At 33.9% G+C, this 22,368-nt stretch overlaps 2 protein-coding genes and 2 pseudogenes across 3 annotated transcripts; all 4 read left to right on the top strand.

Moving 5' to 3' along the window:
- The first annotated feature begins 1,424 nt into the window (after positions 1–1,424).
- Positions 1,425–4,206, top strand: LOC143620202 (uncharacterized). Its single transcript, XM_077091938.1, has 13 exons — positions 1,425–1,572; positions 1,730–1,959; positions 2,056–2,132; positions 2,424–2,583; positions 2,651–2,675; positions 2,756–2,845; positions 2,934–3,105; positions 3,207–3,280; positions 3,402–3,471; positions 3,570–3,641; positions 3,719–3,852; positions 3,924–3,997; positions 4,091–4,206. Exons 2-13 carry the CDS (start codon positions 1,731–1,733, stop codon positions 4,180–4,182), a joined length of 1,269 nt encoding a protein of 422 aa, XP_076948053.1. The 5' UTR covers positions 1,425–1,572; position 1,730; the 3' UTR covers positions 4,183–4,206.
- Positions 4,207–4,357: 151 nt separating this feature from the next.
- On the top strand, positions 4,358–5,365 carry LOC143620203 (dirigent protein 16 pseudogene; annotated as a pseudogene).
- A 921-nt stretch (positions 5,366–6,286) lies between these two features.
- On the top strand, positions 6,287–10,029 carry LOC143620201 (beta-glucuronosyltransferase GlcAT14A-like; annotated as a pseudogene). The gene is made up of 4 exons (XR_013151304.1): positions 6,287–6,992; positions 8,137–8,212; positions 8,302–8,417; positions 9,459–10,029. The product of XR_013151304.1 is annotated as a beta-glucuronosyltransferase GlcAT14A-like (transcript).
- Positions 10,030–15,785: 5,756 nt separating this feature from the next.
- On the top strand, positions 15,786–16,849 carry LOC143620200 (GATA transcription factor 1-like). Its single transcript, XM_077091937.1, has 2 exons — positions 15,786–16,133; positions 16,271–16,849. The coding sequence occupies exons 1-2, from the start codon at positions 15,987–15,989 to the stop codon at positions 16,811–16,813; spliced, it is 690 nt and encodes a 229-aa protein (XP_076948052.1). The 5' UTR covers positions 15,786–15,986; the 3' UTR covers positions 16,814–16,849.
- Positions 16,850–22,368: the final 5,519 nt, after the last annotated feature.

Genomic DNA, 22,368 nt, shown 5'->3' with positions numbered 1-22,368 from the left:
TGGGCGGCTTCATGCATTTGATTTGCCCTTGTAGATATATAATTTTAAAAATATGGGCTTCTCTTTGTCATCTTTTTTTATATTTACAAAGTTACGCCTTGATCAACATAGGTTTTTCCGAATCTATATTCACTTCAGATTCAGTTTCAAAGTTTGAATAATTCGATCCGATCCAATTAAATTCGAAAATTTCTGAAATTAGATTCAGTTAACAGTTAATACTCTTGTTTAAAAGTAAGAAGTGTGGCATATTTGATTGATTTCTTGAATAAATAAAATAATGTAACGTGTGATATGTGGTTATGCTTTAAGTTTTTAAGGGGTGATTGTAGAAGTGACCGACACACTTTCAACCACCCCTTTGATACTTCAAACAGGTTGAAACTTGAAACAGAAGGAATTGGTCAGAAAGTGTGACAATCTTTTTATATATATTTACAAGATTTATTTCAACAGATGAACTAACTGAAAGATGCCATTAAATCTTGTTACATATGATCCAACTGAACTCGCAACTCTTTTTACTCATCAAAAAAACCATTTCGATTCATCTATTTCGTATTTTTGGTTAATAGAAATTAAAAATGAGTCTTATGGTGAAGTATTGTAGTTACTCAAAAGGACAAACAAACCTAAACTCAATCATGCAGCACCTAACAATATTAGCATGATTCATCCCATTTATCAACAAACAAAAAACAGCACAACACATTCACAAAAGGAGGCAAGTAACAATCACATTCAGTTTCACCAAAAAGCTTTCATTAAGCAATGAGATTATTTATGATGTTAATTAATCAAATCAGCATGTGGCCTGCATTTGATTATTATTAGTTAGTGAATAGTTTAACTTTAATTAATTTAATTTCTTGAGCACCGTACCGCTCCTAACAACGGTCCTTAACGCTTAATTAGCATTGGGTCAACCTGTTAGGACCTACCACCTTTGTCATCTTCTATTTGGTTTTTCACTTATGGCACTCAAAGCAACATTCTTCATCTTCACATGTACACTTTTCTCATTTTCCCCATTTTTTTAGTATCTTGTGGCTAACATTTTTCACACCATCATACATCTTTGACAGTTGTTATAAATATTTGAGTAAAACTTTACAAAATCTCTTTTTCATGTTCACATAATCTTGAGTCACACCTTTCCTGCTATGGTAAAAAAAAAATAAAGAACACAACTTCTTTTATTTTCTGTTTCCTTGATGGGTTTTGTTTATTTTCATTTCCATAACATGGGTTTATTTTCTTTTATAAATGTAACATGTTTAAAGCAAAAATCAATCCAAACCAAGAAAATAGATAACAAATGGAGTGTCTGCTAATTAACAGTATCTTCTAACCTTACCGACTTAGTTGTTGAGCTGACTTTATAACCCAATTATTACTCTAACCTGACAAATTGTATTCTTGCTACCTTCTACTTGTTTATTTAATTATTAATTAATTAAGGGAAAGTTAATGAGATCCAAGGAACCTCACTCATCACTCCCCTTAACTCCTTAAGAGACACTGCTAAGTTTCAAAGAAATCATACTGCCACAAGTTCAAGACACTTTAAAGGTTTGTGAACCTTCTAATACTCCTTACTCTTACTTTAACCATTTTTTGTTCATTAAGCATGATCACCATTCATGTGCATCGGCATTATAAAGATAAAACCTATAAATTTAATTTTCTTGAACATGAGTTTGATTTTTAACCGTAAAACTTGCTTTAGGATGGTTGAGCATGGAGAAATGATTGAAGATGATGTGTTAGTAGACATCAAACTAACCAATGATGAGCTTATTCAATGGCAAATTATGCAACATAGGAGCATGGAGTGCTTAGTAAGGAAGAAGAAATCATTAAAAGCCCGCTTTACGTATGGCATTATCTTCTCATTGGTAAATCTTGTAGCTTGGTTTCTGCGCGACTATGGCCTAAGGGTCTGCCTTCACTTCAACAGTAAGTTGCTCAAACCAAATTCATCGCCACATTTAATGGTTAGATTTCGGTTACATGTCTTCAACTTTTTTTTTTTTTTTTTTGGTAATTTTGCAGTTCTTGAAGCTTGTGGACCCGAGGGTCATGAATGTTTCCAAACAGTGGGAGTTCTTCGTATGAGTTTGGGATGCTTCGTATCTTTTTTTAAATCTAATGTAATGCAACAAACTTACTATTTTTACTAGACTATTATAATATGTTGAATTAAACGGTAAAAAGAGTATGTATGTTGCGTTAAATAGATACACTTGCATATTAATATTGGATATAGTAATATGTTACATTTAGTGGTTAAATTAAAATATGTGCATAAAAGTGAATCAGTAGGATATTGCATTTTCTTGATGTTGGCCCTAATGTTTTTTACAGAATTCGGGTTGAATCTTTGATTTATGCAATGTGGTGTCCTTAAGTTACATTTCTAGATATTCTTCTTTATATTGTTTATAACCACATGTGGAACAACAAAGTTATTCGAAATTCGTAGTACATGGCATTCTGGATGGTGGACAACAAAGTTTGCTATATTAGTGATCACACTAGTTTTTTCATTCTTAATCCCCTCCGATTATGTTCATTTATACGGTAAGTTGGTCAAATTACTAGACGCTATTAAAGCCAACTTGATCTAATAGTTTCGAGTTTATTGTAGGTGAATTTGCTCGAGTTGGTGCAGGGTAATCCTCTAAAAATCATTTTTTTAAGCGGGTTATAATCTTTTTCATCAAAATCAGTTCTTACCATAATCTATGAACAGGATATTTCTCATTCTTCAACTCATAAGTGTAATCGAGTTCATAGCGTGGTGGAATGCTTATTGGATGCCTGATGACCGAAAGAAACAAAGGTTCATTTTTTTTTATTTTTTATCTTATCAATACCATCGTCAAACTTAACAAATGTTCAACAGTCATCACGCTTTTTATGTCATGCAGCTCGTGTTTTGGATTATTCATGTCCACTCTGTTTTATATGGCCTCTTTATGCGGGATCCTCGCGATGTATACGTTGTACGCCTCCAAACTTACATGCACTCTCAACATATTTTTTATCACATGGACTGCGGTTTTGCTTCTTGTCATGATGGCTATATCCTTGCATTCAAAAGTATGCATGTCCTCCATTAAACTTTCTTAACATTAATCATTAAAAATAAAAGAAAAAGAAAAATAGCAAATAACCCCTAACCGCCACAAGACTTGAAACAGGTGAACAAAGGACTTTTGTCATCAGGGATCATGGCATCTTATGTTGTTTTCTTATGTTGGTCTGCTTTAAGAAGGTTTGTTATCATCTGCATAAAGTTTAGAGTACTTGAAGAGTACAAAGTAATTAGAACACAAATACAAATAAATATATACAATACAGAACCTCTTTAACAATATATTTATATAATTTTACAGTGAGCCCGCCAATGAAATATGCAGCCCTCAAAAGCACGAGAAAAGGCATGTCGATTGGATAACCGTGCTAGTAATTAACCTTAGACCCTCTCTTTTGGAACAAAAACATTAGATAATCAATCTAAGTTGAAGATTTACATTATTATTATTAAATTCTTGTACTTCCAGGGCTTCTTGATCGGTGTTTCAGCGATTGTTATCGCAACATTTTCAACTGGGATTGATTCAGAAACATTTCAGGTTCTTTCTTTATATATATTTAACATAACAAATTTGTTTTTCTTCACAGTTTGTGATTGAATTCTTTTTAAGTTTAGCTCAAGAAACAAGAAGATCAAACGGAGGATGACATCCCTTACAGTTACGGATTTTTTCACCTGGTATTCTCGTTAGGTGCTATGTATTTTGCTATGCTTTTCATCAGCTGGAATCTTGATAGTTCAACCAGAAAGTAAGATCCAGATGCCCTGCCAAATTAATATTTAACAATTATTTACCATGTTTAAGTTTTCAAAATAATAGATGGAGCATCGATGTCGGGTGGGCAAGTACGTGGGTGAAAATTGTTAACGAGTGGTTCGCAGCCACGTTATATTGTAAGTATACATACACTTATGATTTATGAACAAATGTGCATTACCAAAATATGTTGATGTTAACCTTCATAAATGGTTGAATATTATATGCAGTATGGAAACTGATATCGCTGATTGTGAGACAACCCAAGATCATGAATCATGAAGAACCTATGCAACAAGAACACCTGCAGGATTCAGATTGATAATGATAGATTCTAGTTAGTTTATCACTATTGGCTATATTGTTGTTAAATAAGTTGAGTTTCATTATTTTGTTATTTACTAGAACCATAAAATCATAATCTTTTATGTCTGGTTAGTTACAAATGATTAAACTTTTCCATATAATATATATTCATGGTTTTGTTAGAACCACTACAATATAATGAACTAATGGTTTAGATGGATTTGCATATTAATTAATACAAGTCAAAGATTAATACAACTAAATTAAAATATTAAACCAACTCCATCTTTATATTTTGTATATTTAAGCACCATTACCATACCTCATAACTATCCAAAACAACAAGCTTCAATCTTTCACTAACTAATTTCATACAATATCCAAAATGTCAAAGCAATCTTTACCGTTGATCATCGCGATTCTCATCATGCACACCCAAATCTTGAAAATAATCGCCTTAGACCCGCCAACAACAGCGGGTGAAGACCATGTTTTCGAGCTACACATGCACGATATTCTAGGTGGCAGCAACCCAACAGCTAGACCAGTAACCGGTCTATTAGGAAACATATATAGCGGTCAAGTCCCCTTCGCGAGACGCATAGGTTTCCGTGCCCCACAAGGCGGGATCGCCATCCCAAACGCTAACGGTGCAATCCCAACCGTAAACGCCAATGGAATCCCACTTGGAACCGGCTTAGTTGGCACCCAATTCGCGGGAAATGTAAACCAAAACAATGTTCAAAACCAGATAGCAGCCAGCTTGGGACCAGACGGGCTCGGGCTAGGATTTGGTACCATAACCGTGATCGATGATGTCTTGACCATGGATGCTAAGTCTGGTTCACAGATGTTAGGGAGAGCACAAGGAGTTTATGTTGCCAGCTCAGCGGATGGTAGTAGACAGATGATGTCATTTACAGCCATGATGGAAGGTGGTGAGTATGGAGATAGTATTAACTTCTTTGGTGTTTATCATATTGGAAGTGCAATGTCTCGGTTGTCTGTGACCGGTGGGACTGGGAAGTTTTTGCATGCGTGTGGGTTCGCTGAGGTTCGGTCGTTGATACCGGCTGGTCAGATTGTTGCTGATGGTGTGGAGTCCTTGCTGAGGTTGACTGTTCATCTTTCTTATTGAGAACTTGATGTATTAAAGAAAGGTGGCAATGTGCATTCATGTGTGTGGTTTTGTGAACTAAATGTGTTATTTGCTTGTATACTCCATTTGTATATCAATGTTTTCATGAATTGAATGATATGTTTTAAGAGGTTGTTAACTATTAAGAGATAACATTTTAATGACTGTTAAGAGGCTACCAAACAACTCTCTGATCACCTTCTTATTATATATTAACGAATCAAGTTCTTTTTAGTTTATGCTTTTTATTTTTAATCAGCCAGTCAATCAATTCTCAGCGTTTGGTTGTTTAGTTTATTTTGTCAAGTTAGTATAAATAATTAGACAAATAGTGCAATATTGATCATACTATTGTGGATACGATATCCTACTTGTCATGTCTATCTAGATTAATTATGTTTTTGCATGACTTGATCAACGATAATCGGTGTCGCAGATGATGCAGTTTATGTCGTCGCAGTTATGATTGTTTTGGTTTCCACCGCTCAGGTTGTGGCAATTTGCCATATCTATCTAGGTTAATTATGTTGCTACAAGAACCAATTTTATGTTAGGGCAAGAGGAGTGGTTACTCAAGTTACTTCTTTTTCACTAATTTCATGATGTTATGTCATTTACCTCATATGTTACCTTAAAGCCATTCAATAATATGCAACGCTCTACTCAACTACCCCAACTCTCTCTCTCTCTCCACACACACACCCACATGCCATCTTTCTCCTACTAACTTAGTAGTCCACTATTTTTGATACCTTAAAAAACCATTTAAGGTGACAACGACAATGTTAACTATGAAGTATGAGTACCCGATTTAAGGTTGCCGTTGGTGTCTCTCTCCCTTTAAAAAAAATATAGGTCACACGTAATGGCCTTAATATGCTTGAAAAACAAAGTAACCTATTTTATTATTATTATTATTATTATTATTATTATTATTGTTGTTGTTGTTTTGCTAATTTAGGCAAGCTTCTCCTTTCTTAATCAAATTCCACACCCACACAAGAAAGCCATCGATGTCATCAAACTAGTAACCAAACACCCACCAGAGAATGTTGACGGACAATTCACAGCATCACTTTACACCATCTCTCCGACCACCATCCACCACCTAATTACCACCACCACCACCATCAAGATTCAACCTTTACCATGCAAAACTCAACCCCATCATCCACCACCACTCTCTTCACAATCTTAACCCTCACCACCCTCTTATTCCTCCTCTTATTCCTCTCATCCTCTCTCCACTCACCACCACCATCATTCTCCGACCCATACCTCTTCCCACACCGCCCAATACCACAACCACCAGCTCCTCTTCACCACCACCAACAAAACCACCCCACCCACCATCGCATACCTCATTTCCGGATCCTCCAATTCCTCCAACCGGATCATCCGACTCCTATTATCCATCTACCATCCAAGAAACCAGTACCTGCTGCATCTTGACCGCTCTGCCAGTCAGAAAGAACGAGACTTTTTAGCTTTACAGGTGCAATCGGTGCCTGTGATTTGGGCTGCACAGAATGTCAATGTGATTGGGAAAGCTGATCTTGTTACGCCGAATGGGTCGTCTTCGGTTTCGGCTACTTTACATGGTGCTGCTGTTTTATTGAAGCTTAACCCTGATTGGGATTGGTTTGTTAATCTCTCACCTGATGATTATCCACTTGTTACTCAAGATGGTATTAATTAATTCATTTTGTATACCTAATTTTATATATTTACCCTTTTGTTAATTGCCCCCATTTTTGTTGTTCTAGGGTTTATTTGAGTATATTTTGGGCTTCTTTCAAGATTCTTTTTTTTTTTTTTTTTGCTAATTATGAACTAGAATTGGTATAAATTAGTGTTCTTAGAGCCCTATCATATTGTAGCAGTTAGCTTGGATTAATTTGTGTTCTTGTCTTCTTCAAATGATTTTGATTTTTGAATCTTTTAGGTGTTTAGTCACATTCTAGTGTAGCAATTTCTGGTATTTGTTGGTTTTTAAGTTCTTTCACAAAGGCATTTATCTATAGTTATTTTTTTGTTAAATGGGATTTTTTTTTTAAAAAAAAAAATTGAACCTAACTTTACCCTTTTCACAATTGCCCAATTTTGTTGTTCTAGGGTTTATTTGAGTATTTTTTTGCTTGTTTCAGGATTTCTTTTTTTTGCTAATTATGATCTTGAATTGGTTTAAGTTTTTCTGCTTTTAGAGCCAAAACACTGATAATGTGAACAATTTTAGCAGTTGGTTTGGATTAATTTTGTGTTCTTGAATTGATTTTGATTTTGAACCTTTTAGGTGTTTAGTCACATTTTAGTGTAGCAATTTTGTGGTATTTGTTGGTTTTTAAGTTCTCTTTCACAAAGGCATTTATCTGTAGTTATTTTTTTGTTAAATGGGAATTTATTTAATCTTGTGAACCTAACTATACCCTTTTCGCAATTGCACAATTTTGTTGTTCTAGGGTTTATTTGACTATAGTTCGTGCTTGTTTTAAGATTTCTTGTTTGCCATTTATGATCTAGAATTTGTTTAATTTTGTGTTCTTAGAACCCAATCACCCATAATGTGTTCAAATCTATCAGTTAGTTTGGATTAAAGGCTTCTTGATGTGTATTTTTTTTTTCTGAAGTTATTATCCTTGCATTGATTTTGAGTTTTTTGTGTGTTTGGTCAAGTTGTTGGTGTATTTGTGGTATTTGTTGGTTTTTGAGTTCTTTCACATGGGCATTTATTTATCATTATTTTTGTTAAATGGGATTTTTTATTTCATTTTCTTATTTGCTTCATAAAGTACTGAACTTGCATTTACATTTGGTTTTTTTGTTTGTTTGAAGATCTTCTTCACATTCTATCGTACCTGCCTAAAGATCTCAACTTTGTCAATCATACAAGCTACATTGGATGGAAAGAGTATGTCGATGTTATTCTTACTTACTATAACGGGTAATTTGGTAGCTATTATTGAGGTGCATGATAACATGTGTTTTCATTTTTAACAGATCAAGGATTTTGAGACCTGTGGTTGTTGACCCAGGCCTTTTTCTTGATGAGCCGAGTGAGATCTTTTATGGCACCCAAAAACGGCCATTACCAGATGCCTACCGGTTGTTCACAGGTAAGTTTTCAGTTCTTCCAGTTTATTATTATAGTCTGTATACTAATATACCTTTGCAACATGTACAACTTGCCTAATGTTATGATTTACTGAAAACCTAATGTGTGGTAGTAGACACTTTACAATGTGATTTTTATAATCTTTGTGGTAGTACAATTGATGCTGTAAACCTGTTTTTAAAAATATGAACAGAAAATTTACACAGGCAACGCGTAATAAAAGCATTTAGAGTGCTATTTAATTAATTTTACTTTAGAATTTTCTAAAAGAATATATTTTATAACAACTGAATGTTATCGTAAAAGAGGAAAAAGTGGAGGTTTTATATTAGTTCAGGGGCTGTTTGGTCATTTTAGAAAGGGGTAACGTGTAAACAGGTCAATCCGTAAACAGCATTTTTTTATCAAGGCAACCAAACTATTGGATCTACTTATAAATCACTCAAGTTTGTATCCAGTTTCGTTTATACCAAATCAGGCAAAAAAATCTGAGTTATCAAGATATTCAGATAATCGGTTGGATTTCGATTGGTATAATTTTTAATCCTACTACAAACCTAAATCTGAACCTCATTAATTTTAATAAACAGCTTAAATTTGGTCAAATCTTGTTAAAAAGGACATGCTGAACGCATTATTTGAACTTTACATCAAACATTTGATATAAAGGTAGAATCTTTTTATTCTAAATTAGTTTTGTGAATTTGCTTTAGCTATAAAATAAACATTTGCATAAATTGTAGTTTTTTTCTCCCAAATATACACGATAAATATTAAAATCAAACTCTTTTATCTGTTTTAACATTATTATTCAACTTTTAAAAGCACAGTTTATATAAAACTCTGTCACTAGGATTCAACCTCATAACCACCTGAATTACCGAGGCATGGAAGTTACGTGTAATTTGTTTATTATTTTCTCAATTCACTTCAAAACCGTATCTCAATTAGGAAGTAGATGACATTATTTATATTGTGTTTTGTGTGAAAATCATAAAATTCATCTAACACGTAACAAATGTTTTATTTTATGTTCCTGCAGGTGCACCGACATCTATATTAACCCGCAAGTTTGTGGAATATTGCATTTTAGGAACAGAAAACTTACCTAGAACCCTACTCATGTACTTATCCAACAGTCTTTCATCCCAATCTATATACTTCCCGACCGTTTTATGTAATTCTCCTCAACTAAACAAAACTGTTGTAAACCACAATTTACTATATTCAGCGTACGACGCCAAACGCGAACCTAGACCGCTCAGTTCAGATGATTTTGACGATCTAGTCAACAGTGGTTCAGCTTTCGGTTCTATGTTTATTCGCAATGATCCGGTTCTTGACCAAATTGACCAAAAACTACTGAACCGTGGTCAAGGTCAACCGGTTCCAGGTGGGTGGTGTTTAGGTGGGTCTGGTGATGAAGCTTGTAACATTTGGGGTGATGCTGATGTTTTGAAACCGGGAGCGGGGGCTAAAAGACTGGAGCAGCGTATGGTTGAGTTACTGTCGAATGAGACGTTTAGTTCCAGTCAGTGCATCGTTGAATGACGTGGTTTTGCCCTTTTGAGTCGGGTGTCGGTTTTATAGATTTACAGTTGAAATTTTTTGTATATGGGTGGGTATCTGCATCAATCAAAGATGATTTGGTCTCCTTTTCTGTTTCTGTTCTTTGAAGCAATATAGGATTGTAGTTAGACCTCAATTTTAAGAAAACTTGAACCCAAATATTGTTGTCAAACAAAACCAATGTTTTTACCCTGGCTACAATATTTTAAACTGAAGAGATAGGAAGTTACAAATCGCAAAATTATGTTCTCATGCACTAGAGCCAACAAATAAAAATGACTTCTTGGTACAATGGAAAGAGTTTTTATGGAATTAAAAGTCATATGTTCAAATTTCATTTGTGATTATTTTATTTCGTAGCCACTAGCTTGGTCTAGTGGTAAAATGTGTGTGTTATAACTAAATGGTTATGGGTTCTAGTCTCACTTGAAACATTGGTAAAATCTGGAAAAAGAATTGGCTAAACTAAAAAACTATCATGCGTCTCAAATGCGACTAGAACTCACAACTTAATGGTTGTATGGCATACACTTTTGTCACAAAACCAAGCTAGTAGTTGTTAGAGCCAATAAATAAATCGAGCAAGTTTGATGTATCGATAATTTTATTCTTTTAAATATTAATTAATATCAAGCATAAATGAATGTTAAATTTATTGAGTATGATAAATGAATGTTAACATAATAAAACTATTATTTTATAATACAAACAAGAAGTTTAGTGCCACAAAGTTCCGATTGGGCAACTTTGCGGCACATTGTTGGTCATTTTTGGCTTGTTTTAGATTATGTCCATAACAAACGTAACGAAAACCAACCGAATGCATATTTTGTTTTAGTTCTGATACCGTAACGAACATGATGAAAGCCGATCGAATTCGAGTGGACTCAACGCGTTTTGTTTTGGTTATAATACCGTAACAGACGTAATGAAAATCGACAGAATGCTAATATTTTTGTTTTAGTTCTGATACCGTCACAAATGTGACATAAGACAACCGATTTGCGTAGACTCGTTGTCTCAATGCACAGTATCAACAACAATCGGGTTTTACCAACGCCCGATTTAACCGGTTGATGTCACCCTATTGGTCCATCTCAAATTTATTTTGGTTTTGTTTCTTGTACAATAACGCACGTAACCTGAACCAACCGAATTCGCTTCAACTTACCACCTCAACACTTGTGAGCGACAACGCTTGAGTTTTACTATTGCCCTTGCGCCGGTAACACACTAGTTAAATACTAAATACATTAGATGTCATTAAAAACAATATACAAAACTAAGTAAAAAAAATTAAACGATGCTCCTATAGATCCACCGTCAGTTGTTATGCATGTTGTGTAAAATTAGGCAGGTAATTTCTGACATAGTACACCTAGAGGTGCACAAAAAAACCGGTTTCGGAACCTAACTGGTGGAACCGAACCGGAACCGGTTCCAGTTCCTACCCGGTTGGCCCAATACCCGGTTTGGGTATTTTTGTACCCGAAAATCGTACCCGGTTCTCCTATTTGTATGTCCCCATCGGTTCCAACCCGGTTCCTACCCGGTTCTTAATTGTAACCGGTTCGGTTCCTACCCGAAAAAACCGGTTCCGGCGGGTTTTTTTTATTAGTCAAACATTGGGTCAAATTAGCCGTTGGAACCGGTTCCAACGGTAATATAGCCGTTGGAACCGGTTTTTGAGACACAAAATAGCCGTTGGAACCGGTTCCAACGGTAATATAGCCGTTAGAACCGGTTTTTGAGAGAGAATAGAGCCGTTGTAACCGGTTCCAACGGTAATATAGCCGTTGGAACCGGTTTTTGATGCCCGCCGGAACCCAAACATCAGGGCATCTTGTTGTTTCGATCACCATAACAACGTCGTCATTAGTTGCCATTTGTTGTCGGTTTAAGCTTAATTGTGTTTTGGAGTGTGTTTTATAGTTTTGGAAGTGATTTAACAAGTACACACTCATACATTGGTATTTATAGAATGAAAAATGGCTAAATATAGTAATAAAACCGGTTCCAACGGTCAAAAACGGCTATATAGCCGTTGGAATCGGTTTCTAACGGCTATATTGTTTGAATTTCAAAAAAAACCGGTGGAACCGGTTTTTACGTAATAACCGGTCCGGTTCCAACCCTACCCGGTTCCTAAAAGTTTGCATTTCTGGGCATCGGTTCGGGTCCGGAACCGAACCGGTTCTTGACTGGAACCGGTTTCATTTTCTACCCGGTGTGAAAAAAACCGGTTCCGAACCGGTTCGGGTTTTCAAGGTGAACCCGATTTGTGCACCTCTAAGTACACCATTGCTACATCTAGGGGTGTTCATAGTTCGGTTCGAAATTGTGAAACCGTCCAAATCGATCATCGGTTCGGTTTCATGGTTGGTTTATTTTCTTAAGTTTTGGATGGTCGGTTTCAAAAATTTCAAACCGTAGCGAATGGTTTGGTTTACGGTTTATACCGAAAACCAACCGTATAAAACCGGACCGTACTGTATAAGTTAATTATATTTAATTTCTTAATATATCTAAGATTACATATGAATATATTTGTTATTTTAGAACTAGTAATGTGTATAATATATATTAACTGCATACTTGCAATGAATTAGAAAATGTGCTAAGCCAAACCGTTAACTTTTTGATGTATTTTGGCATATTGAAGTTTGGTCACATAGTTATTTTGATGTGTGTTTCGAACAACTTGTGTTTAAACTTAGGCCGTGAACGTATTGTGGTTAAACATGTTTGATATTTGAAAATTATTGACAACTTTACTATAAATATAGCATACCTTTGTTGAACAATTTGTGTAAAAATCCAAAAGGCCCAAACCGTGAAACCAAACCGTTAGTAACGGTTTGGTTTAAAAGTTCTACGGTTTGGTTATGGTTTGTGAAAACTAAAAACCGTTACTAAAGGTTTGGTTCGCGGTTTGACCCAAAAATCGCGAAAATCGGACCGTGAACACCCCTAGCTACATCCATCATTTTTAGCATTGTTAGAGCATTTCTAACCCATTCTCTAAAGTAATCAAACTCACAAAATTTAGGATAAATTTTGAGAAAACCATCAAAAACATCTCTACAATCCATTCGATATTATATGGATGAGTTATATGGCAACTAAAGTAAAACCCTAAATATAGGGTCTCACTTTTGATCCATACCATATAAAAGCATTCACAGCCTATTCCCTACCATATATCCATATATATCATATAATTACACTAAGGGGGTGTTTGACCTAGCTTTTTTAACCAAGCTTATAGCTTTTTTAGCTTTTTTTTACAAAATAAGCTTAACTTGGTATTTGGCTTAGCTTTTTAAGCTTATGCTTATTAGCTTATATAAGCCCATTTGAAGAACCTTAATTGAAGATGGTTTTTTAGCTTATTTGTTAGATGCTTATTTGTTTAAGGGTGTAAATTACTTATTTGTTCTCAAATGGTGGTGGATTAGTAATTATTACTTTAACAAATTAAAGAATGTGGGATTTAACAACTTATTAAGACACATAATTAACTTATAGAATATAAACTAATCCAAACACTTAAAAAGAGCTTATCAAATAATAAAAAAATGCTATATGCTAATTTTATATATAAGTATAAGCTTAAAAATAGAAGCTAGGTCAAACACCCCCTAAAAATCATTGTATTTTCTCTTTTTTGTTTAATTAAATAATACTTTTTATATCTTTATCATTATCTTTTCTCCCTCTTTCACTCACAGCCACTTTTAGAAAATATTATATTGTATGAACAGTGTAACCCCAAATTTAACTTTCTTATATAACATTTTCTCTCTCATCCACTCATAACCATACCATATAACTTACAAAACCCTCTCACACAAATATAAGGAATAGGCTGAGAATGCTCTAATATATCAACTATTGTCCAACCACCATATACTATATAACAAGACAAAAGAGATACAAAATAATAAAAAAAAAATTTATGAATATGAATAGAGAATAGAATGTGGAAGATTTTTGAAAAATGATAGATAAATTTATAGAATGATGTTTTTTAGCTAAATTATATGGAAAATATATGAAATGGGTTGAAAATGCTCTTATATAAGCATAACTTTGGCAAGCTACCCTAAACAATTCATATAACATGTATAAAACTTCATTTATTGTTTTAAAGGTATGGATAACCTGTTTCATATATCATATATGTCTTACGTCTGATAGCCTTATATAACCCGTATGATATGTGAAAAATGTTAAACAATCTGTCAACTTTTTAGTGATTCATTTTTCTTTCTTTTAAGGATTGCTTCATATCAAGTCACTCTACACATTTCTCAACATTTCAAAATTGTAACGAAACTTGTTATACGATTCATTATAAAGGTTTCATGTTTTTAGACGAGTAGGACACTAGACGATTCTTTAATTGTAACGAAACTTGTTATACGATTCTTTAATTTGTTACCGTACGGCTATCTAAATTCAATCACATATATGTTAAATGTATATTAATATATTATAGTGTGCAAGTTTAAGATCACGTATAGAATAATCGGAATAATTAGGGATGAGAAAATGGTACCGTGTACCTATACCGAAAGTAGACATTGTCAATACCAATTTAATACCAAGTGTTTGATGTATCTAGATCAATACGATACCGGTATCCATTACTGAATAAGTGAATATTCCGGTATAGATATTTTAGATACCGGTACCAGTATCTGTACTGAGTTCTTCTGTAGTTGTAACTACAGATAATATTGAGAACCCGATAGAAGTCCAAACCATTAGTATTTTGATTGAAAAGTGAGGTTAGAAGTTAGAATGAGTTAAAGGTGAAAATTAGCGCATGCACCGGGGGTCAAATATATACGACCTTAGAAAAGAATAATTCCAACGTGTCAACATCCCGTTGGCTGACTGACAAGCGAGTTGCATCACGGTTTGGAGTTAGAGCGTAATAGGCGGCCCAACACTTCTATCTTAACTATTATACGATAACCACCCTTATTAATATATCCTCTTAACAATTTCCACCCTTTCACTTTTTGAGTAGCATCACTCTAACTAGGTAATTCTAATTGTTCACTTTTGTTACAAATAGTAACTTATTTAGATAGCACCAAACACACCTAATCATAAATATATGTTTCAAACACTTTTTTTTAATTTATTATTGAATTTTAAAAAAATTACTTCTATCGTCCGAAACTATACCGTATCAAATTTAATTTACAGTTCAAGTCACTATAATAGACAATATTAGTACCGATAAGTTTGCTTCATATATATACTCTTTTTAAATTGTTCTTTTGTGTTGACTAACATAAGCTCAATATTTTCGATAACATATTATAAAATGGAAATTGTATATAATCTAAAACTATTGAAATAATGCTTACATTTTTATAAATGTATTAAGTAGCATTCACCGTGCTTTAGACAAGGGGTATCAAAACGTACGTAAGTCGTTTATTTGTGTACATGTAATAAGTAAAGCAATACACACACCAAATTACATCAAGCACATTTGCAAAACAAACACACACAATAAAAGCTGTACACATAAATACAATAAACCTATGTAAAGAACTAATGTTAAAGATATCATATAGGTTTAAACTACATTGTATAATTACCTACCTATGCATATTAATTTGCTTATGCCTTCCCATTTACATGACAAGCATTCGCTGCATAATTAAAAATGATACAAGGTAAACCCAAATTTATCATTTGTAGTCCCGATTTTAGAAATCCGAATTTGAACATCCTACTAAACTCCAGATATAGTGTAAGTGTACATGTGTTTGTTTAGTTTAGAGTGCAAGTGAGTAGGGTTTGAACATGAGTGTCAGGAAGTGAATATTGAAAGGGGTGAAAGTGAAACCAATGAGTAGTAATGTCCAGAAATGAGACATCCTTTCCTTGCCATTCATCCGTGTCACTCACAACACAATAATAATGTTATGTTGTTGATAATTTAAAACACCCCCAAAACATTAAACCAACCCACCTTATGGCCTCCTCCGACCTTGATTCTTGTCTGATTGTTGACGATGATGACCTCCTTAACTTCTCCTTAGACGATGAAACCAAACCCCCTTCTTCCTTCACCAACCCTAAAACCACCCTTGATGATGATAATTACAACCCTTCTTTTCCTGTAAGTTAATTCTTTTATTAAAGTAATATTAATATTATTATGCTATTTCTTGTTATGTTATGCACTTGTTTGTTATTTATTATCTATATGGTTTTATTTTGGGGGAAATGGTTAAGGATTGAAATAATGTGGTTTAGGAATTAGCAGAAGAAGAACTCGAATGGTTATCGAACAAAGACGCCTTCCCCGCACTCGACGACATCTTTTCCAACCCGAACCAGACCGTTACCCTTTCCGTTATCGACAACAACAGCAGCAGCAGTGGAAACAGCAACAGCCATAGCCATAGCATCACTAGCTGCTGTGGAAGCCTTCAGGTGCCGTTAAATTACCCCGTGCGTAAGCGGTCTAACCGCAGGCGCAGAGGAAGGCAATGCTGGTGGTGGAATCAGGTAATGGAGGTAACGAGTTCGAGTTTGAGTTTGTTATCTAAGCCACAAGCAACGGGTGCGGCTGGACTCGGGAGGAGGTGCCAGCATTGTTTGGCGGAGAAGACACCGCAGTGGCGGGCGGGGCCTATGGGGCCGAAGACTTTATGTAACGCATGTGGGGTGAGGTATAAGTCGGGGAGGCTGGTGGCGGAGTATAGGCCGGCTAACAGTCCGAGTTTCTCGGTGAAGTTGCATTCGAATTCGCATAGGAAGATAATGGAAATGAGAAAGAAGATGCAGGCTGGGTAGTAGTTTTAGGTTTGGTTTTCTGGTTGTCAGCGAATAGTTAGGTTTAAGGGTCAGGGTCAGCATTTCTTCGAGTTACTACTTCGGTTTTATTATTTACTTGTATTCATTGATTTATAAGAAATGGCGAATCGAATGATTTCGATGAATTAACCATTTAGGGGTTTTTCTTCACAAAATATTTGCAGTATGTGATTTATTATTTATGTTTGGTTTAAAAGTAGCAAGCGTAGTGTCACGAAGTGATTTGTTTAGGCGGGTCGTGACATTAGGATAAACGGGCTTGATCGGTTGGGACTGCTTCTTCAAATTAGGACCTGACCAGAACTATTTAGGTGTGAATGTTGTACTTTGTGGTGAACATGTGAAGGGTTGACCAGCTAAGAATGGTGGTTGTCTTGTGAGTTGATTAATTGCTAGTCACACTTTGGTTAGTTGGTTTGCTTTGTGGGTTTTGGTAAGGTAGCATGTGGCCCGTGACATATGGTTACTCGATCAATCTAAGCTAGCCACCTAGGTGGAGTACCAACTGAATGTAAAAGACTAGTATCACAAAACATAATTTGATAATTGTAATGAAAAAATTATATTTTTAAGTACACAATATTAATCATGTATCCTGTTCTCTCTAGCCATCAAAGTCGCTTATAACAATGTGCTCGACTTTCAAGCTCTGATCTTTAAATGAGTTTTGATTACGCTTTTGTGCATCTAACTCATTACAATGATGTGGCTGACTCATTGCATGTGTCCAACTTATTGTCACAAGTAAATTTCCCCAAATATCAAACATTTACATGTAACTTACTCTAAAGTCTTCCTGGGTTTTTTGTAAACAAGAAAAAAAACGTTTATTTTTTACAAAAGCCGGCCCGATATTTGTGGGAGAGCTATGAAATAATTAAAGAAAATTTGAACGTGGACTGGTAGAAGAAGAAGAAGAAAAATACTCCGAAAGATAAAGACTTCAAATTTTTTTATTGCATTATACAATCAAATGTATCCTTCAATGTATATTACTAGTTTGATGACTTGGAAGATTCCAAATAACAGTAACGTTATTCAAGTTAGATTGTGGTTTGTAACTTGAAGGATTAGCTGTGGATGTAGTGGTGCACAAAAAAGCCGGTTTCTCAAACCGGAACCGACTGTTAACCGAAACCGGTTTCGGTTATTAAACGCTAGCACAAAAACCGGTCCCAGCCCCCATTCTAACCGACGTTTCCTAATCGATTTTGAGCATTGAACATCAAACCGGTTAATCAAAACCGGTTATTTTAGATTGTTAATAATTTTTTTTATTAAAATGGCGGTTTTTTATCGGTTAACCGGTTTCGGCTATAGCTTAACCGGTTTGATAGGTTAAGGTTTTTAAGACACGAAAACCAGTTATAAAACGAATCTGTTTTTTTTGCCAAACAGGTTTTGACTATGTTGACAAAAAAACTGGTTCAGTTGATAACCAGTTAACCGTTTTTTGCATCCCTATAAATATAATGGATCATATTTTTTACCCAGGCCCAGCTAAATCATAAACTTCTAAAGCTCTAGGAATAAAATTTAATGGGTTGAAACTTGAAGCCGGTTTAGGCCCAATCAAGTTAGAACAAACCAACAAACAAAAATAGGGGCCCAAAAGCTATACCAATTCAAACAACTTTGATTCCGGCTATTGGCTTATACCCGAGCTTAGAGGTGTAAAAAAAACAGGTTTGGGACTGGTTATATGCAAACCGAATTGAACTGGTTTGACTGTAAAACCGGTGTCACCCAACCGGTTTCCAAACCGACCCAAACCGCCGGTTTTGGGACCGGTTCCCCTTCTGATCTACCAAACCAGTTTTAAAACCGAACCGGTTCTATTAATGGTTTTAAACTGGTTCTAAACCGAACCGAACCAATCTGGACCATGTCGACCTTTTTTACTCTTAATTCGGTTTGGGTCAAACCGGTTCGGTTTGGGGAACCGGTTTTGTACACCTCACCCGAGCAAGTCCTAGCTTGGCCCATAAAAACCGAATATCTCTTGGAGTCAGGGGTTTCTATATTGAAAAATGTATACATCAAACAATTTCAATGCCCGTTTTTTGCTGTAATTTGTTTTGTTTAATGAAAGTTTGTTTTGATAGTTAAAAAAACAATTAATGCAGGTTTGAACTCAAAAGATTTAAGCAAACGGGTTTTAAATAGATTCATAATTCAGGGATAGAACTAAAGTAAAGTTAATGTTTTTATAGCCACTCAAATGTCACGCAAAGGGCAGTGTTGACCAACACCATACAAACTAGTTTCTTCGTTTTTGCTAAGTTTTTCTGCTACAGCGTAAGAAGGTGGTTTGATCTATTGTGAGTTAACTTCTTCCAACCCGCCTCGTACACTTATAGCTTGATTCTTCAGTTTTCATATTCTTAAATTCCATTTATATATATATTGCAAGTAGACATTAAATAAAAAGGTCATAGATCAAACTTCAAAGGCTTTTCGCATTAAAATTGAAATCTATCCAATTATCCATTTATATTCTATTTTGTTGAGTGTATGATGCTTTATCTGTTGATACTTCAATTTTAGAAGTGGAATCATCACTAACATCCAATACTAACCTAAAAGTAAAAGTGAAACAATAACATTAGTCTAGATGTTAATTCATTCATATATTTATATTGTCTCTTTAATTTAGTGTCATCAAAATATCAGTTTCATGTATATAAAATTAAAGTCAGCCTATATAAAGTTTAGCCTAAGACATTTATTTATTAGAATCTCTATTTGATAAGATATTAATAACTTTGGTCCCATATCTAATTAAAAAAATTGTGTCCCTTGCATGATCTTATACATGTCAAGTAACCAAGTGGTCCGAGTTGAGTATGTTGTGGGTATTGTATATATCCGCTAATTTACCCATTGGATTTTTAACTAAATTTATTTATAATTTTTTTTTACATAATTTAATCATAAAATAACTAGAAACATAGAAACCAAAAAGTAGCATACTCACAATTTATTTTATTATCTAAAGAAAAAAGAAAATACAAATAAAGTGAAAATATTTGCGAGGTAGTTAAGATAAACGAATATTATGTTTCGGGTAATTAGAGTAGGTATTATCTAGCTAATAGCATATTTGTCTTGTACCAAAAAAGAAAAAAAACAAACTAAAACTACTATTATACACGAATGTCTCTCCCAACTACTTAGAATTTACCCATTGATTCGAGTTCATTTGCCATTTATTCCTAAAATAAATTCAAAATAATTATCTTCACGTAAAAATTGCTGGTATTAATATCACTTTACGACATGTATACTTGTTTTTAACCAAATACAATATAAACGAACTGAATAATATATATGTAAATGATTTATGCAATATTCTTATTATACGCGGCTTTGATCATTTCAGGTAACCTAATATAAATTATTGATTAAAAAGTACATAGGTAATTATTTAATCTCTATATAATATTAGATTAAACAGAAAAAATATATATATATATATATATATATATATATTAAAGAAAAGATTGGTTGTGACTGGCTAACATGGAATAGGTCTTTAATTAACTTAGATTACAAATTTACAATACAATAAGGAAATCTCAAGACCGGTTTATATTTTGCAACGTATTGCCACAGTCGTAGATGCTTCATGTGTCACCAATGACGTCATTAACCCATCTTTTTACATATTTATAAATTGTTTTAGCTCCAGTTGGCCCATTCACATCCCCTTCATAATTTCCTCTCCAAGATAATTAATAATTGTTTTTCTAATTGATCATTATTATTTATTATATAAACAAATTTATTTACTGTGGAAAAAAACTTACTGAACTTTTATTAAAAGACTCAAATGAAACTTATGAAATTTATAAGTTTTTTATATTAAGAAACTTTGCATAATTCTTTAACATACAAAACTTATATATGTTTTTTTAATATTTTAAAATTTATGAATCACAAAGTTTACTTTTCTCTCAATTGTTATCTACAAAATATTTTTTATTATATTATATTTATTCTTACTACATTCAAACTAAATTACTTATTAAAATAAATAAAATAGTTATAATAACAAATGCAAACATAATGATTATTTAAAAGTTTTAAAAAGTTTATAGGATACAATGGTATGCTTAACAAGCCCTGTGAAGATTAATGAATTTTTCTAATTCGTGAGAAAAGTATAATGTTTTATTAAGATTTTTAAGTTGTTGAGTATCCACAACGGTTGGTTCATTGTAGGCTTTGCTGCTAAAAAACTGGGCTGCATCTGGACTTTATCATTGTGGAAGAAGTTTCCTCGAAAATTTGTATACATAGTGTAAATTTACCTGTTTTTTTGCCCAAATTTTGAGGCCCCCCTCGTTTATGGTTTTCTAAAATACATTTAAGTCCGGTTCTCCGACAAACTCGTTCAAGCTTCGTCATTGTGTGAGAGTTTTTTAAAAATTAAAACGACAGATTCTCTAGCATAATCTAATTTATGAATTAATATATATTAAGTCATGTAAAACTCGGAATCGCATTGAATAAGATGTTGCGATGAAATCAAGGAAGTAGCAAAATTATTTATCACTAAAAGTAAAAGACGGTGTTCACACTTGTACACACGCTGCATGTGATTTTACATAGATAACAGTATATTAAAGTTTTTTCATTTGTGTGACCGTACGCCTTGGATTGCATGACTAATTTGGGAGGAGAGATTTTGATTTCTTGAATAAAATTTCAATGTTTTTATTGAACAAAACGAAAGATTTTCAATCAGGATAAAAACATATAATAATTAAAAAAAACAGTGTAACAAACACGGTTCATGGCTAGGTTTGAGCAGCAACTACGTTCATAATAAGCTCAAGCCTAGCCTAAAACGAAGACGAATTTCTGAACGGCTAATATGAACGTAGTTGCTGCTCAAGCCTAGCCTAAAACGAAGACGAATTCCTGAACGGCTAATTAAATTCCGTATGATTTAAGATTTTAGCAAATCAACCTCAAGTGCTCTGACTAGGTTTTTATGAGCAGCAACTACACTCGAAACATCAAAATAATTAAAAGCCTTACATGTGTAGCTATATAAATAAATTGAATTGGATTGTTACTTGGTGACTATATATTGAAAGCAAGTTGCAAATAGAAATTGTGATGGTACGGAATGAGATACCCCACCAATACACAATATATAATGTTAAACATCAATCTCAATATTAGCCGTTCATAAAAGAAAAAAAAAAGAAAAAAAATCAATCTCGATATTATTAGTGCTATGACTATCAAATATTCACATTATCTTTTATGCTTTTACAGGCATGATTTTGACACTAGCCCACTGTCCATTTCGTATTTTTCATTAGCAAAAGTGTGTTTATTTAGTTCATTGAATTGATACATTTTTAACCAACATGGCTGCTTAGGTGCCCCTAGCGTCGCGTCTCTAAACCGAGGAGTGGCGTTCTCGTTCAACCCGTTTCTCCTCCAGCTTCTCTATTCTTCTCTTTGTGTGATATTATTTGTGTAAATTAAGACTTCAGATATTGTTTTTCTTTTAATAA

Source organism: Bidens hawaiensis, unplaced genomic scaffold (genome assembly GCF_021521415.1).
Source record: "Bidens hawaiensis isolate Kalapana, Puna unplaced genomic scaffold, B.hawaiensis_p1.1 tig00002553_1, whole genome shotgun sequence".
NCBI classification, from domain to species: domain Eukaryota; kingdom Viridiplantae; phylum Streptophyta; class Magnoliopsida; order Asterales; family Asteraceae; genus Bidens; species Bidens hawaiensis.
Note: the sequence above shows the minus strand (reverse complement) of the source record. Positions and strands in the feature narration are given on the sequence as shown.